This window comes from Mastigoproctus giganteus, chromosome 2, assembly GCF_048544385.1.
Source record: "Mastigoproctus giganteus isolate SK-2022 chromosome 2, ASM4854438v1, whole genome shotgun sequence".
In the NCBI taxonomy this organism is placed as follows: Eukaryota; Metazoa; Arthropoda; class Arachnida; order Uropygi; family Thelyphonidae; genus Mastigoproctus; species Mastigoproctus giganteus.
The window spans coordinates 267831728-267850985 of record NC_143576.1 but is presented as its reverse complement, the minus strand read 5'-3'; the positions used below and the strand labels follow the sequence as shown (position 1 = coordinate 267850985).

The window sequence follows — 19258 nt, the reverse complement described above, 5'->3', positions numbered from 1 at the left end:
TAGAATTGCTTAAAAAATACAGGTCACGGTTGAAAGAAACCCGTGAATTAGGGTAGAATTTGAAAGTGCCTGCAATTCTGCCCAGACGCGACAGGAGGGAGTGTATGATGAGAGCCTTGTCAATCAATTCGGCCCTGGAGAGACTGTGCAAGGCTCAAGGCATAGAAATTTTCTCGGCGTGGTCTGTGCTTGTTAACAGGGGAGACTGTTTCTGCAGGGATGGGCTACACTTAAATAGAAAGGGTGCAAGAATATTTGCTCATGCTATCATGGCAGTGTTAGGTCGGTCCAAAAACTGCTAGCTTGGGGGTGGGGGTAATCTAGTGGCTACTGTTAATCTATTAGACCTTGTATCCCCCCAAGGGGGGGGATACAAATAGATTAACAGTAGCCACTGGCAGAGGTTAAAGTGATTCTTGCACTGCTTCTATTGGAATGAGCAGCAGCCTGGAAAACAAGATGCAGGGTATTTCAGAGACTTCTGGGAGTAAGTTCGGTACAAGTAAACACATGGGTTGTGTTAGGAAAGATAAGAGTAGGAACAGGTGCATGTATACTTGCGTGTATACACCTATGCTAGGAGTTTGATTGCTGAATTTGAGGTATTGCTCAAAACATCAAAGGCAGATATTGTTGGGATATCAGAGACATGGTGTCACACAGATATAAGGAATGCAGAACTGGAATTTGGGGAGTACAATGTGTACACGAAAAATAGAAAGGATAGGAAGGGAGGAGGGGTAGTGGCATGTGATGCAAGAAAGCAAGTGTATGAGCTTATGCAGCATCAGCCAAAAAAAAAAAAAAATCACACCATTCCCTCCAAATGCCTGTCCAGTTCCTTCCTAAATTTATTTAACCTATCAACTTATAGCGACATATGGAAGTTTGTTCCAGCAATTAAGCACCCGCTGGCTAAAGGCAAATTTCAGCACATCTGTTCTACATCTGTCTTTTCTTAATTTGAATTTATGCCCCCTTAGGTTCATAATCTGAACAATGGAAGGATCCCATCAGAATTCACCATTATACACCTCAATCAGATCACCGCACAGGTGCCTAGTCTCCAGCTCCTGCAATTTGCAGAACTTAAGCCTCTCTTGGTAAGAAGATCCCTTCACCAATCTTGTTGCCCTTCTCTGTAAATTTCAAGCAAATTTACATCCTTCCTAAAATGAGGCCTCGAGACTTGTATGCAGTACCCAAGGCGTAGCCCGACCATTGCCTTATACAGAGGGACAATCACTTCCTTTTCCCTGCTAGCAAAATTCCTATATATAATTGACAAAACCCCATGACCTGCCCTGGCAGCCTGTCTGAATTGCTCAGAAAACTTAATATCTGACAGCACAATTACTCCCAGGTCTTTTTCATTTTCTACCACCTTAAGTGTAGTACCACACAGTTGGTACGTTTCTCTGAGGTTACTTCTACCCATATGCAGTACTTTGGATTTGTCTAGGTTAAACTTCAGTTGCCACTTCTTAGCCCATCTGCCCCAGTTATCTAGATCCTGTTGCAGTAGTACACTGCCATTACTGTCATTAACAGCCCTGCCAACCTTTGTATCATCTGCAAACTTTGACATAAATTCAAATTAAAGAAGGATGGTTGTAGAATAGATGTGCAGAAGTTTGGCTTTAGCCAGCGTGTAGTTGGTTGGTGGAACAGACTTCCATCCTTTGTTGTGGAAGTTGATAGCCTAAATAAATTTAAGGCTGAGCTGGACAACTATTTGGAACGAACAGAGGGGTGAATTCGGAGAGTGTTTTTTTTTTGTTTTTTTTTGGTTAATGCTGCTGCATAAGCTTTCTTTCTTGCATCATATGCCTCTACTAATGCTAATTAGAATGTTTTTTGAAGGGCAAGTAAGAAAAGATGTTTGACTGTAATAATGAAAATGCAGAAGAGAAATTGGATTGAACCTGTGTTGTGAGATGTAGGGTAAATGAAGGATACGGAGGGAATTGTTGAGGGGGAAGATGATGGTAGATAGGGGAAATTGAAGAGGAGTGCTGAGATATATATATTATATAGAATTTTCTTTTAATTTCAGTATTTGTTTTAATAAGTAACATTATTTAATCATGTTGACCTTTTTGCCTTACTTTTTATTATTGTTATTGAAATTGTTATTTGCTATTAAAAAATCTTTCAGTAGCCAAAATTAAACAAATGTAAAGCACAAAACCAAAGAATTGTTGATATTTTCCAATTGTACTTCATTGAATTTGAATCAATACTCTGAATGAACTCACAAAAGGACAATTTCCTGCTGAAGCTGTCTTGTGTCCTCTGCATGATGTTCTTTCAAAGGATATGAAATATGAAAAATAAAAAAGAATAAAAATTCTACCTAAATCATTCTATTTTATTATGTATTTTATTTTAAAAATATCAAATCTAACAAAATCACTAGCCACAGAGGAGATCAGGTAGTCTTAACAAGCATTATTCTTTCATAAATGCTTTCCAAAATTTTCCTTAAAATTCAATAGTGTAGTGTAGTATCCATAATTAAGTCTAAGGCAAAAGTCTCAAGCTGTGAAAGCTATATAGAATTATTGTATGTGAGCACAGCCTCTTTCTGTACATAGCTATGAGCAAACTAGATTTTCTACTTAATGCATTGATCTCATATTGTCAAGGCACTTCATGAATTGCCATCATATTGCACTGTAAATAAATGATACTGCACCAAGTATATTTATAGTGGCATACTTTAAATAAAAAGCAATATAGCATTAGCATTAGTAGAGGCATATGATGCAAGAAAGCAAGCTTATTCACCATCAGCCAAAAAAAAAAAAAAAACACACACACCACTCCCATTTCACCCCTCCGTTCGTTCGAAATACCTGTCCAGTTGAGCTTTAAATTTGTTTAGGCTATCAACTTCAACAACAAATGATGGAAGTCGGTTCCACCAACCAACCACCCGCTGGCCAAAGGCAAATTTCCGCACATCTATCCGACATCCGTCCTTCCTCAATTTGAGTTTATGCCCTGTGAGGTGATTATTCTGAGCAAGATGAAGAATCCCATTGGCATTGAGCATGCTCAAACCATTCAAAGCCTTATACACCTCTATCAGATCACCTCGCCGGTGCCTAGTCTCCAGACTCTGTAATTTGCAAAACTTAAGCCTTTCTTCGTAAGAGCAACCCTTTGTTCCATTCACTAATCTTGTTGCCCTTCTCTGTACCCGTTCCAGCAGCTCTACATCCTTCTTGAAATGAGGCCTCCAGACCTGTATACAGTACTCAAGATGTGGCCTAACCATTGCCTTATACAAGTGCCATTTATTTAAATTAGTTCAATACCAAAGCAACTCATGGTGAACTACCTCTATTGTAATGCACTGCCCAACATGAACAATAATTCTGTAGTGTAGTGCAGTATATAATAAAATCAAAACCAAAAAGTATGCAGTTTTTTGAAAGTGTAAATGAAACAAATAACTTGAAAATACCATCTGTTGCCTTTCATATTGATATATATTATATTTTCACATTTAAAGAAACATTCCAGTATCATTAGCATTAGCATTAGTAGGGGCATTTGATGCAAGAAAGCAAGTTTATGCAGCATCAGCCAAAAAAAAAAAAAAAACCACTTCCACTTCACCCCTCTGTTCGTTCAAAATACCTGTCCAGCTGAGCCTTAAACTTATTTAGGCTATCAACCTCCACGACAAGTGATGGAAGTCTGTTCCACCAACCAACCACCAGCTGGCTAAAGGCAAATTTCAGCACGTCTATCCCACATCTGTCTTTCCTCAATTTGAATTTATGCCCTCTCAGGTGATTATTCTGAGCTAGAGGAAGAATCCCATCAGCATTGAGCATGCTCAAACCATTCAAGGCTTTATACACCTCTATCAGATCACCTCGCTGGTGCCTAGTCTCCAGACACTGTAATTTGCAAAACTTAAGCCTTTCTTCGTAAGAGCACCCCTTTGTTCCATTCACTAATCTTGTTGCCCTTCTCTGTACTCGTTCCAGCAGCTCTACATCCTTCTTGAAATGAGGCCTCCAGACCTGTATACAGTACTCTAGGTGTGGCCTGACCATTGCCTTATACAATGGAATAATCACCTCCTTACCCTGCTGGAACAATTCCTGTATATCATTGACAATACTCCATGAGCTACTCTTGCAGCCCGTCTGGACTGCTCAGAGAACTTCATATCTGCCTGCACAACCACCCCCAAGTCCCTTTCATTCTTTACCACTGTCAGTGTAGTACCACAGAGTTGATACGTTGCTCTGGGGTTGCTGTTTCCCATGTGTAGTATTTTACATTTGTCAATGTTAAACTTCATTTGCCACCTGTCAGCCCATCTGCTCAACCTTTCCAGCTCCTGTTGCAGCAGCATAGTGTCAGTAGTGTCCTTGACAACCCTGCCAACCTTCATATCGTCTGCAAACTTGGACATTAAGCTTGATATACCATCATCAATATCATTTATAAATACAGAAAACAATAATGGACCCAACACTGAGCCCTGAGGGACTCCACTAATAACATTAGTCCACGATGAGCAGTGTCCATTGATTACCACTCTCTGTCTTCTCCCCCTCAACCACCCCTTTATCCATAGCAGCAATTTGCCTCCAATGTCACACTGCTCCAATTTGTGTAGCAGTCTTCCATGTGCAACAGTATCAAAAGCCTTTCTAAGATCCAAGTATATAATATCAAAGCTATTCCCTGCATCCAGTTCTTTTGTGACTGCATCATAGTATCCAATCAAATTGGTCAGGCAAGACTTCCCCTTAACAAAACCATGCTGTGTCCGAGCTGTAACTGAAGTCTTGTCTAAATGATCCTGCAGTGCTTCTTTAACCAGTGCCTCCATTAATTTTCCTGGAACAGAAGTTAAGCTGACACATCTATAATTACTTGTGTCAGCCTTTGATCCTCCTTTGTGAATTTGGGGTCACATTTGCACATTTCCAGTCTATGGGTACCTCCCCTGAGTCCAAGGAAGCTCTCATAATTATGGCTAAGGGTTTGCTTACTTCCTTTGCTGCCTCCTTTAATATAACTGGATAGATTTGTGAGCTTAACTTCTGTTCTATGTGAGCTTAACTTCTGTTCCAGGAAAATTAATGGAGGCACTGGTTAAAGAAGCACTGCAGGATCATTTAGACAAGACTTCAGTTATAGCTCAGACACAGCATGGTTTTGTTAAGGGGAAGTCTTGCCTGACCAACTTGATTGGATACTATGATGCAGTCACAAAAGAACTGGATGCAGGGAATAACTTTGATATTATATACTTGGATCTTAGAAAGGCTTTTGATACTGTTGCACATGGAAGACTGCTACACAAATTGGAGCAGTGTGACATTGGAGGCAAATTGCTGCTATGGATAAAGGGGTTGTTGAGGGGGAGAAGACAGAGAGTGGTAATCAATGGACACTGCTCATCGTGGACTGATGTTATTAGTGGAGTCCCTCAGGGCTCAGTGTTGGGTCCATTATTGTTTTCTGTATTTATAAATGATATTGATGATGGTATATCGGCTTAATGTCCAAGTTTGCAGACGATACAAAGGTTGGCAGGGTTGTCAAGGACACTACTGACACTATGCTGCTGCAACAGGATCTGGAAAGGTTGAGCAGATGGGCTGAGAGGTGGCAAATGAAGTTTAACATTGACAAATGTAAAGTACTACACATGGGAAACAGCAACCCCAGAGCAACGTATCAACTCTGTGGTACAACACTGACAGTGGTAGAGAATGAAAGGGACTTGGGGGTGGTTGTGCAGGCAGATATGAAGTTCTCTGAGCAGTGCAGACGGGCTGCAAGAGTAGCTCATGGAGTATTGTCAATGATATACAGGAATTTTTCCAGCAGGGATAAGGAGGTGATTATTCCATTGTATAAGGCGATGGTCAGGCCACACCTAGAGTACTGTATACAGGTCTGGAGGCCTCATTTCAAGAAGGATGTAGAGCTGCTGGAACGAGTACAGAGAAGGGCAACAAGATTAGTGAATGGAACAAAGGGATGCTCTTACGAAGAAAGGCTTAAGTTTTGCAAATTACAGTGTCTGGAGACTAGGCACCAGCGAGGTGATCTGATAGAGGTGTATAAAGCCTTGAATGGTTTAAGCATGCTCAATGCTGATGGGATTCTTCCTCTAGCTCAGAAAAATCACCTGAGAGGGCATAAATTCAAATTGAGGAAAGACAGATGTAGGATAGACGTGCGGAAATTTGCCTTTAGCCAGCGCGTGGTTGGTTGGTGGAACAGACTTCCATCCCTTGTGGTGGAGGTTGATAGCCTAAATAAGTTTAAGGCTCAGCTGGACAGGTATTTTGAACGAAGAGAGGGGTGAAGTGGAAGTGGTTTTTTTTTTTTTTTTTGGCTGATGCTGCTTAAGCTTGCTTTCTTGCATCAAATGCCTCTACTAATGCTAATGCTAATGCTAATCCCATCCACCCCGGGTGCCTTTCTTGTGTTTATCTTCAACAATTTCTCCTCCACTTTACTCCCAGTTATTTCAAGATTCTGTAGGTTACTGCTAGAGTTGAATACACCTCTGGCATTCCCCTCGCTGAATAACTCCTCATGTGTGAATGTCGATGCAAAATATTCATTTAGTTTGTTAACTACCTGAGCAGGATCATCAACAGTTGACCCATCAATATCAAGTGGACCAATCTGATTCATCCCCTTCCTTCTAGAGTTTACATAAGTAAAGAACTCTTTGCTGTTTTTCTTTGCATCCCTTGCCAAGGATTTCTCGTAATCTGCCTTCGCCTGCCTAACCTCCTTTGTAACTTGGTTGCATATCAACTTGTATCTATCATAGGCTTCTGCGTCATGTGTTAATTTGTAAGTATCCCATGCATTTTTCTTCTCTGCCATATGCCTCATTAGTTCATCTGACATCCATTTTGGCCTAAACCTTGAACAATATTTCTTAGTTGGTATGTAAAGCCTAGTAGCTTCCAAGATAAGTTCTTTGTATGCTTCCCATTTTGAATTTGCTGTTGGTAACATCATCAGTTGCACTGTATAGAATTTAAATACTGTCTCAGCCCATCTTGTGTTTATCTTCTATGTATCAATTTGTAGAGAGACAGATCCATTTTAAAATTTATTAAAAGTCTTATGTGTGGATTTCAGTTTCTCAAAATTAGCTAGTATGCTTAAGGTTTTATATTTGTTTAATAATTCAGTACATTTATTCTTATAAATGAAATTTTACAGTAAGATGATTGAAGATTATCAGAATGGTTTAACTCCAAATCCTGATATACTCTGTAACAAGCATATCAAATTTGATGCCTTTTTGCACCATGCAATTAATCATTTGGATGCTGATGCCATAGCAACTGGACATTATGCTCAATCCAGCTTTGGGGAATATCTTCAGAACCGTGTGCCAGGAAAAGGTAACTTATATAGATTATCTGTTATATAGTTAACTTAAATTTAAAGTTTTATGGTGATAATTGGTCCTTGAGGTTGTCACAGACATTCACTCAGGCAGGCCAGACAACCTATACTTGCTACCTGGGAGTCTAAAACGCAGATGGAACTGATATTCAAGTGACATTCCAGTCAAGTGGTCCCAATTTCGACAATTCCGGACAGTCTGTGACAGCCAAATCCTCTGCTTGCACCTTCACGATGGTGGGACTGTTAGTAATCATGGGTATAACCTCCGTGCACAAGCACATGGTGGGTGACCACCCAGGTGTGAACCAACGTAAACAAAGGCTGAAGTGGCGCACCCACACCACATGGAGGAATTCTGCCCCTCTGTGTTACAAGGCAATACTAGGTGGTAGATGACTCTCATCAACTGGTGCAATACCACCACTTTGCTTATTAGAGGCACGAAGTGGTGGAACCCATGTTTAGTCTCTAGAGCTGAGTTCCGGTCAACCCTTCCCTACCTCTTCCATCATGCAGTATGATTGATGACTTTTGATGAACATCGCCACAATGATGAACATCGTGGCGAGATCCAATATTCCTTACATTTCGAGGGTACAGCTCTAAAACGGTGTTCGCAGGCCGATCGCTAGTTAGTACACTAGGCCGAACCTACTCATAACTCTTTAGGAGGCTTCCAGATCAGCAGGTGTATAATTTTGCTACCTCTACTCTTCCAGATAGTGACTGGAGGGACTTCAAGTAGTGTGTCTGCGGAGGGCATTGTCGAGGCCACATTGTGTCAAGGATCTAGGTATGTTCTTACCATCAGTATGCCATATCCAAAAATTTCATTACTTCATGCATCATGTCTTCCCCCGTCACCTCCGTAGCCAGGTGGGAAGGAACAGTAGTGCGTAACATACGCTTCTTGATTAGACTGGGGTTCGAGCCCATCACCACCAAATACAGAGGATGCGGAAAGGTCAGGGAATGACCACCGCATATTCGTGGAGCAATATGGCCTTAGTTGCTAATGCTCCTAAAAACTAAGTAACAAACATAACATGTCCCCACCCCACACTTTTTCTTACTATTGAATACTCCATGAGTTAGTAGTAGTAGTGGCATGTGATGCAAGAAAGCAAGTGTATGAGCTTATGCAGCATCAGACCAAAAAAAAAAAAAAAAATCACACCATTGCCTCCAAATGCCTGTCCAGTTCCTCCTTAAATTTATTCAACCTATCAACTTCCACAACGACAGATGGAAGTTTGTTCCAGCATTTAACCACCCGCTGGCTAAAGGCAAATTTACACACATCTATTCTACATCTGTCTTTTCTTAATTTGAATTTATGCCCCCTTAGGTTCGTAATCTGAACAAGTGGAAGGATCCCATCAGAATTCAGCATGCTCAACCCATTCAAGGCCTTTTATACCTCAATCAGATCACCGCGCAGGTGCCTAGTCTCCAGACTGCAATTTGCAGAACTTAAGCCTTTCTTCATAAGAGGTTCCCTTCATTCCCCTCACCAATCTTGTTGCCCCTCTCTGTACATGCTCAAATAAATCTACATCCTTCCTAAAATGAGGACTCCAGACCTGTACGCAGTACTCAAGGCGTGGCCTGACCATTGCCTTATACAGAGGGATAATCACCTCCTTTTCCCTGCTAGCAAAATTCCTATATATCATTGACAAAACCCCGTGACCTGCCCTGGCAGCCTGTCTGCATTGCTCAGAAAACTTCATATCTGACTGCACAATTACTCCCAGGTCTTTTTCATTTTCTACCACCTTAAGTGTACTACCACACAGTTGGTACGTTTATCTGGGGTTACTTCTACCCATACGCAGTACTTTGCATTTGTCATGGTTAAACTTCAGTTGCCACTTCTTAGCCCATCTGCCCAAATTATCTAGATCCTGTTGCAGTAGCACACTGCCATTACTGTCATTAACAACCCTGCCAACCTTTGTATCAACTGCAAACTTCGACATTAAATCTGATATACCTTCATCAATATCATTGATAAATATACAAAACAACAGTGGACCTAACACCGAACCCTGTGGGACTCCACTAATAACATTAGTCCACGAAGAGCAGCACCCATTGATTACCACCCTCTGTCTTCTCCCACTTAACCATCCTTTTATCTATTGTAGCAACTTACCCTTAATACTATTCTGCTCCAATTTGTACAATAGTCTTCCATGTGCAACAGTGTCAAAAGCTCTCCTGAAATCCAAATATATTATATGATATCAAAATTATTTTTTGCATCCAGTTCCTTTGTAACCACATCATAATATCCTATCAAATTTGTCAGACAAGACTTTCCCTTAACAAACCCATGCTGTGACTGAATTATTGGTGCAGTCTTGTCTAGATGATCCTGCAATGCATCTTTAACCAGTGACTCCATTATTTTACCCGGAACAGAAGTTAAACTAACTGGTCTGTAATTACTCGTGTCACCCTTCGATCCCCCTTTGTGAATTGGGGATACATTTGCACATCTCCACTCCGCGGGAACCTCCCCTGAGTCCAAGGATGCTCTCATAATTATGGCTAAGGGTTTGCTTAGTTGCTTTGCCGCCTCCTTTAATATAACTGGATAGATCCTATCCACCCCAGGCGCTTTTCTTATGTTTAACTTCAACAATTTATCCTCCACTTTGCTTTCACTTATTCCAAAATCATTAAGTATCCTGCTACAATTTGATAACCTTCTGCCATTTTCAAACCTTAATAATTCCTCATGTGTGAATGTAGATGCAAAATACTCATTCAGTTTGTTTGCTATCTCAGCAGGATCATCTCATTCGAACCATCGATGTCAAGTGGACCAATCAGATTCAACCCCTTCCTTTTAGAGTTTATACAGGGTGTTTCAGTTAAACGTTTCAGAACTTCTAACAGGGTTAGGGTACATCCTGACAACTCGAAATCATATAGCAATGTGGGGTCGGAAATGCTTTCCTGAAGCGGTGTTGTACACAGAAGCACCATAAAGAAAAGAGACCGTAAGTGAGAAATCGTTTTTAATAATACATGAAAAGAAGCAAAAGGTACATGGATTAAAGTAAGTGTTCGAAGTTTCTTCCACGGGCTACAATGCACGCCTCACATCTCCGACGCATGGACATCCGAACATTCTGGAATACTCCAGGCGAATTTCGAATTTCTTCGGCAGCTACTGCGATTCTTGCAACCAGCTCCTCAGCATTGTCAACAGGGGTGTCATAAACTAGCGATTTCATATGACCCCAGAAATAAAAATCAAGACATGATAGGTCGGGTGACCGAGCAGGCCAACTCATCGGACCACCATGTCCGATCCACTGTTGACCAAATGTGACACCCAGGTAGTTACGAACATCTCCGCTATAATGGGCAGGGGCTCCATCGTGTTGGAACCACATTGTCTGTTGCGTCGATGCAGAAATCTGTTCATCTCTCAAAAGTTGTGGCAATACTTGCTGCAGAAAGATCAAGTAGATAGGTCCGGTTAGACGACGCGGTAATAGGTAAGGTCCGATGAGGTGATCTCCCATAATACCGGCCCATACATTGACCGAAAATCGAATCTGTGCTGCACGATGTCGTATTGCATGCGGGTTCTCGACCGCCCAGATATGGTCGTTATGCGTGTTGAAAATTCCTTCCCTTGTGAAGGATACCTCATCGGAAAACAACACTTCAGCAGGAAAAAGGGTATTTGTAGCACATTTTCCAAGGTACCACTGTGCGAAAGCAATACGAGGTGCATATTCCTCTGGTTGCTGTGTCTGGACACGCTGCCTGGAGTATTCCAGAATGTTCGGATGTCCATGCGTCGGAGATGTGAGGCGTGCATTGTAGCCCGTGGAAGAAACTTCGAACACTTACTTTAATCCATGTACCTTTTGCTTCTTTTCATGTATTATTAAAAACGATTTCTCACTTACGGTCTCTTTTCTTTATGGTGCTTCTGTGTACAACACCGCTTCAGGAAAGCATGTCCGACCCCACATTGCTATATGATTTCGAGTTGTCAGGATGTACCCTACCCCTCTTAGAAGTTCTTAAACGTTTAACTGAAACAGCCTGTATAAGTAAAGAAATCCTTGCTGTTTTTCTTAGCATCTTCTGCCAAGGATTTCTCGTAATCTGCCTTTGCCTGCCTAACCTCCTTTGTTACCTGATTACAGACTAGCTTATATCTGCCATAGGCTTCTGAGTCGCTTGATAATTTATATGCATCCCATGCATTTTTCTTCTCTATTATGAGTCTCATTAGTTCATTAGATAACCATTTAGGCCTAAACCTTGAACAATATTTCCTAGTAGGTATGAAACTTTTAGTTAAAATAAATAAATGCACAAGGCATAATACTTTAAGAGTTTGGTATCTATATAATATAGGTGTTTAGATACCAGGGTACCTGCCCACTCACTGATGATTGGCCAATAGCCATGAAACAGCGCTGTCTGGGTGGTGGTACTCAACTGAGAATAAGTAACGATAGCCTTCTCTATTAGTGAAGCGTTACTTATTCGAAGTAGTGCAATATCATGGCAACTCGTTGTGAAGGCAGAGCACAATATGAGAAAGAGCAAATGATGCCTACAACAACTACTTTGTAGTTTCTTAAGAGTATCTATGGTGTATCTAAACACCTATATTATATAGAAACTTTTAGTAGCTACCATGATTAATTCCATTAGCATTAGTAGAGGCATTTGATGCAAGAAAGCAAGCTTATGCAGCATCAGCCAAAAAAAAAAAAAAAAGTAAAATAAATAAATAAAAAATAACCACTTCCACTTCACCCCTCTGTTCGTTCGAAATACCTGTCCAGCCGAGCCTTAAACTTATTTAGGCTATCAACTTCCACGACAAGGGATGGAAGTCTGTTCCACCTACCGCTGGCTAAAGGCAAATTTCCGCACATCTATCCTACATCTGTCTTTCCTCAATTTGAATTTATGCCCTCTCAGGTGATTATTCTGAGCAAGAGGAAGAATCCCATCAGCATTGAGCATGCTCAAACTATTCAAGGCTTTGTACACCTCTATCAGATCGCCTCGCTGGTGCCTAGTCTCCAGACACTGTAATTCGCAAAACTTAAGCCTTTCTTCGTAAGAGCACCCCTTTGTTCCATTCACTAATCTTGTTGCCCTTCTCTGTACTCGTTCCAGCAGCTCTACAATCTTCTTGAAATGAGGTCTCCAGGCCTGTATATAGTACTCTAGGTGTGGCCTGACCATTGCCTTATACACGATGAGCTACTCTTGCAGCCCGTCTGCACTGCTCAGAGAACTTCATATCTGCCTGCACAACCACACCCAGGTCCCTTTCATTCTCTACCACTGTCAGTGTAGTACCACAGAGTTGATATGTTGCTCTGGGGTTGCTGTTTCCCATGTGTAGTACTTTACATTTGTCAATGTTAAACTTCATTTGCCACCTCTCAGCCCATCTGCTCAACCTTTCCAGATCCTGTTGCAGCAGCATAGTGTCAGTAGTGTCCTTGACAACTCTGCCAACCTTTGTATCATCTGCAAACTTGGACATTAAGCTTGATATACCATCATCAATATCATTTATAAATACAGAAAACAATAAAGGACCCAATACTGAACCCTGAGGGACTCCACTAATAACATTAGTGTACGATGAGCAGTGTCCATTGATTACCACTCTCTGTCTTCTCCCCCCCCCTCAACCACCCCTTTATCCATAGCAGCAATTTGCCTCCAATGCCACACTGCTCCAATTTGTGCAGCAGTCTTCTATGTGCAACAGTATCAAAAGCCTTTCTAAGATCCAAGTATATAATATCAAAGTTATTCCCTGCATCCAGTTCTTTTGTGACTGCATCATAGTATCCAATCAAATTGGTCAGGCAAGACTTCCCCTTAACAAAACCATGCTGTGTCTGAGCTATAACCGAAGTCTTGTCTAGATGATCCTGCACTGCTTCTTTAACCAGTGCCTCCATTAATTTTCCGGGAACAGAAGTTAAACTCACAGGTCTATAATTACTTATGTCAGCCTTTGATTCTCCTTTGTGAATTGGGGTCACATTTGCACATCTCCAGTCCATGGGTACCTCCTCCGAGTCCAAGGAAGCTCTCATAATTATGGCTAAGGGTTTGCTTACTTCCATTGCTGCCTCCTTTAATATAACTGGATAGATTCCATCCACCCCAGGTGCCTTTCTTGTCCCCTCGACGTGGGCACCTGTACGTGGTGAGGGGACCTCCCAGTGACGCTGCTGGACTTCCAGACTAGCATCACTGGGATCCAACGCCCACAGCCTAGGTTCCGGGCTTACATCAATGGAATCCGGCGTGTTTGCCGTGCGCTGCGACCCGTGGAAATTCGGAAAGGGGGATCCTGGTGGTTGAGGGGCCCAGCTTCAATACACCACTTTGGCCCCTGCTTCGACAAGACGGGTGGTCCTGGAAGGCCCGGCTAGGATCAATCGGCTAGTAGGTTCGCCTACGAGGGTCAACCGTGTCAATGCCACGCCCCTACCCTCATGGTCCGAGGGACAGGATTCAGGCTGGCGGCGGTGCGGGTATGGTGTCTGGGTAGCCCTGGCGTCCCACTCCCGAGCGCATTTATTGCATGCCGGGTAGTGGGCGTCCCTTTGGGCTCCGTGGTGGGTGGGGAGCCCGGGCACTGAACCATATAAAAAACTTAATGAATCCTGAGAAACTTACTTCTTCAGGGGCCCCAACCCGGTCCCTATCTGAAAATACAGACACTGACAGCAATATTGCTTCAAAGAGGCAGCGGACTGAATTACCATCAGGTCCTATCCCGCAGTTTTTAATCATGCACTCCACCAATGAAAAACCGATTGGAAAAATGTCACCTTTCTTTATACAGAAAGGGTTAGATGGGTTAGTAGGTTCACCCAAATCAGTTAAGAGGCTCCGCTCTGGAGACCTCTTAATTGAAACTAAAAATGACAGGCAATCCGAACATCTACTCTGAGTACCATCAATCGGAGGAATCCCTATAACAGTGACACCACACAGAGCACTCAATTCATCGAGAGGTGTCATTTCGGAGTGGGACCTTCTCGACGTCACCGAGGAGGAAATCTGCTCCGAATTAAAACCACAGGGAGTCATTGCCGTCAAGAGAATCACTGCGCGAAGGGATGGAAAAATAGTTAAAACCAGGAGCGTTATCCTGACTTTTAACTCTCCTAAACCTCCTGACGAGATCAAAGCTGGATACATTAATTGTTCAGTGCGTCCATACGTTCCGAACCCTTTACGGTGTTTTAAATGCCAGAAGTATGGACACTCTCAAATGGCCTGCCATGGAGTCCTTGCATGCGCACGATGCGGTGCAAAGGACCACGAAACAACAGCATGTTCAGCCGCAAAACCCACCTGTATTAACTGTGAGGGCGAACATCCGGCCTACTCACGAGCATGCCAGAGGTGGAAAGAAGAAAAAGAAATTCAACGGCTGAAGGCAGAGCTAAATATATCATACCAGGAGGCAAGGAAATCGGTCAAACCCCTGAATATCAACAGACCTACCTACGCCCAGAAGGTAGCAGGGAGATGTTCCGTCGGAACTCAGACGGACATGACCATTCCTCCAAAGGAGTCTTTCACTCCCATCGCGCGGTATCTCTTAAGTTCGCAAAAACCTACACAGAAGGACCAATCAGCTGCCACTCCTATATCGGTACCTCCTAATGCTCCACAATTAACAAAGGTAATTACGAAAGAAAAGAATAAGAAAGGGGAAGTTCCCCCTAGTTCCCAAGAAAAGATGGATGTTGAGCAAAAGGAGGCACCCGAAGAATCAGTCTTGGAACTCTTTGCGGAGAAAGACATGGACACAGGACAGCGTCCATTCTTCCCCAAAAAAGATAAATCCAAGACTGATAAAAGTAAGCCCTCAGCACCTCGGAAGCCGCCTGATGGACCCACCAAGCCAAAATAATGTCTAAATTCCTACAATGGAATTGTCGTGGATTCCGGCGAAATATAGATGACATCAAGGCCCTCCTGCAAAAGCACGAGCCAGTTTGCTTTTGCTTACAGGAGACATACCTAAAGGCAAATGACGATCCCACGATGCATAACACCACAATTTTTCGTAAGGATAGAATTGCGGATGGCTCTGTACATGGGGGAGTGGCTATCCTTGTGGGTAACCAGACCCCATTGCAGCTCTTACTAATTACAACTAGCATAGAGGCTGTTGCAATTCGCCTTACGGTGGGATTTTTATTAACTGTGTGCTCTATCTATTTGCCACCTGGGACTGACATCTCCCAGGCAGACCTTGATGATCTTCTAACGCAGTTGCCTCCCCCTTTCTTACTTCTCGGGGATATGAATGGACATAACACCCTGTGGGGTAGTGCTAACATCAACGGAAGGGGACGAGTCATAGAGCGTATGCTCAATGACAATGACCTTTCCCTTCTAAATACTGGAACAAACACCTTCTTCCACATGCCTACCCGTACTTTTTCTGCCATTGATCTCTCTATCTGCTCCCCTTCTCTACTCCCTTCACTCACCTGGGAAGTGGAGGAGAATCCATACGGAAGCGATCATTTCCCTGTGATAACCTTGTTACACAGTGGGAGACCATGTCTTCCCTTCAGGTTACCACGGTGGAAGATTGATCAGGCTGACTGGACTGCCTTCCAACATCAGGCAAATTTTGATCTTAGCACAGTCAGTCAAGAGCCTATCAATGATGCAGTTGAGTACATCACAGAAAATATTGTCCAAGCAGCTGCGAATGCTCTTCCAAAAACATCTGCCCAGTTTCCACCATGTCCCAAACCTTGGTGGAATTCACAATGCACAGCAGCCAAAAAGGCTCAAAACAAAGCGTGGGGGATATTCCGCCGATATCCTACCACGACCAACCTTATAGCCTTTAAACGTGCACGAGCCAAAGCACGCTACATCCGTCGTCAGAGTCAAAAGGAATCGTGGATCCGTTTTACATCATCTATTAACCAGTCTACCAACTCTAAGGTAGTCTGGGATAAAATCCGGAAAATGAAGGGAAAATATACATCCCACCCTTCTTCAATCCTAGATTATAATGGATGCGCTATTGCAGATCCAACTGCAATAGCTAATTCTCTTGGGGAGACATTCTCTAACATCTCTGCAACATCCTCGTATTCCCCAGAGTTCCTGGTCCTTAAAAACATAAACTGGAAAAGCAAGCACTTAATTTTAAGACCAAGGGCCTCTATCCCTACAACGGGGCATTCACTATAGAGGAACTGAAAAGAGCCCTCACTCTTTCCAAAGCAAGTGCTGTTGGGCCAGATGGCATCCATTATGAAATGATTAAACATCTTTCACCAAAATCTATGGATTGTCTGCTCCTTCTGTATAACAGAATCTTTACTGAAGGGCAGTTTCCGGACTCCTGGCGAAAGGCAATCGTTCTTGCCTTCCCTAAGCCAGGAAAGGATCCAAAAGTCACCACCAACTATCGTCCCATTGCTCTGACTAGCTGTCTGTGCAAAATCCTGGAGAGAATGGTCAATTCTCATTTAATATGGTATTTAGAATCAAATGACCTTCTCTCCAGCATCCAGTGCGGCTTCCGAAGGAACCGGTCCACATTGGACCATCTTATTAGAATGGAAGCATCCATCCGGGATGCTTTCCTAAAACGGGAACACTTGGTGTCGGTGTTCTTTGACATGGAGAAAGCGTATGACACAACTTGGAGATTTGGCATTTTAAAAGACCTACATAGCCTAGGCCTAAGAGGGCATCTGCCCTTTTTTATTCAAAATTTTTTAGCCAATCGATCGTTCCAAGTTCGTGTGGGATCCTCACTCTCTCGCTCCTTTAGCCAAGAGGAGGGAGTACCACAAGGATCAGTATTAAGTGTCACGCTTTTTGCCATAAAAATAAATTCCATCACAGAACAACTTCCTCCAACTGTAAACATGCCCTCTATGTTGATGACTTTAGCATTTTTTGCCAGTCGTGCAACATGAGGGTTATTGAAAGACAACTGCAGAAAGCCATTGATAGTCTGAATTCCTGGGCACTTGCAAATGGCTTCAGGTTCTCGCCGGTGAAGACCGTTTGCGTACACTTTTGTCGCAAGCGTAATCTTCATCCTGAACCCGAATTAAGGCTCGGACAAAATGCTATTCCAGTAGCAGCAAACACAAAATTCTTGGAACTCATATTCGATAAAAAACTAACTTTTTTGGATCACATTCGTCAACTACGCACAAAGTGCACACGTGGACTTAATATTCTCCGCTCGCTCTCCTCTACATCTTGGGGAGCAGACCGATGACCATTCTTCGGCTTTACCGTGCACTAGTGCGATCCAAACTAGATTATGGGTCCTAGGTATATTCCTCAGCCTGAGATAGTGTCCTGCGGTGGCTGGACCCCGTCCATCATCAGGCTATACGCATCGCTACTGGAGCATTTCGAACATCTCCTGTCCAGAGCTTATACGTCGAAGCAGACGAACCACCGTTATCACTTCGACGTAAGCAGTTGTCTCTAAAGTACGCCTTAAAACTGAAATCCCTGCCAGACCATCCTACGTGGCCATTCGTTTTTGAGCCACGATGGGAAAACTTATACAATACTCGAAAGACTGCCAATCGTCCTTTTGGTATTCGTTTCCAAGAGCTACTCAAAGAACTTAATATCAAGGTAGACAAGGTTGCCCAAACATCAAAGCAACCCTTTCCACCCTGGCATGCTCGTGTCCCGGCATGCGACTTGTCGCTTAGAAGCTGGGGAAAGTCGGACACTCCATCATGTGTCTACCTGCAGCTTCATTCAGCACACCGAACTGAATATTCTGACTTCGCGCCAGTCTACACAGACGGTTCGAAGTCGGAATCATATGTGGGATCTGCTGCTGTCTTTACAGACAGCACTATATCAGAGCAGATTCCCTCTGAATGCAGCATATTTACTGCAGAGCTGCACGCTGTAGAGTTAGCCTTGGACCACATTAGTGAATGCCAATATCAACGGTTCATTTTATATACCGACTCTCTTAGCATGTTACAGGCTTTAATATCTGTGAGATATAATCCTCATCCAGTTCTGTCTAGCATTCAGCAGAAGATTCACGTTCTCCATGAATGCGAATATGACATCCGCTTCTGCTGGATTCCGAGCCATATTGGGATTAGGGGAAATGATTTGGCTGATGCTGCAGCCAAATCAGCAATTCCCAATAATAACCGCTGCCTGTTAGTCCCTTATACAGACTACAGGCAAATAATACACCAAAAGATATATTCCCAATGGCAGGACTTGTGGAATAGACAGACTGGGAATAAATTATATGATATAAAGCCTGTAATTGAACCGTGGCAGTCTAGTCTGCGCAGGAATCGCAAGGAGGAAGTTGTTCTAGCTCGTCTCCGCATAGGACACGGTCATCTTACACATTCTTTTTTGCTGAGGGCAGATGACTGTCCTATGTGCGAGAACTGTGGCACAGTTTTATCCATGAGACACATTTTAATTGATTGTCCACATTTTAGAAATATCCGTTTTACCGCTTTTAATTATCTGAGTGAGCCGTATACACTCAGTCAGATTTTATCCGACAATAACAATGTGTCTGCAGTTTTTAGGTTTTTAAAATCAATAAATATTTTTAATCGAATATAAAATTTACATTTTTCCTTTATATATTTGTTATACCTTTGGACATAGTGACCTAACTAATTAGGTCACTGAAAGTTGAAACTTTTTTTTTATAAATGACATGGTCTTGGCGCATTATAGCCATAGAAGCTAATGCGCCAAAAAAAAACCAAAACCCAAACCCCCGCCTTTCTTGTGTTTATCTTCA

The 19258-nt window shown here is 42.6% G+C and overlaps 1 protein-coding gene across 1 annotated transcript in view; it reads left to right on the top strand.

Annotated features, from left to right (window-relative positions):
- The window catches only part of LOC150090459 (mitochondrial tRNA-specific 2-thiouridylase 1), a 190487-nt gene that overhangs the window by 53817 nt on the left and 117412 nt on the right, over positions 1-19258 (top strand). Inside the window, exon 4 of the mRNA XM_090390324.1 lies at positions 7231-7415. Within this exon, the coding sequence (XP_090246450.1) occupies positions 7231-7415 (185 nt within the window). The remainder of the gene's footprint in view (positions 1-7230; positions 7416-19258) is intronic.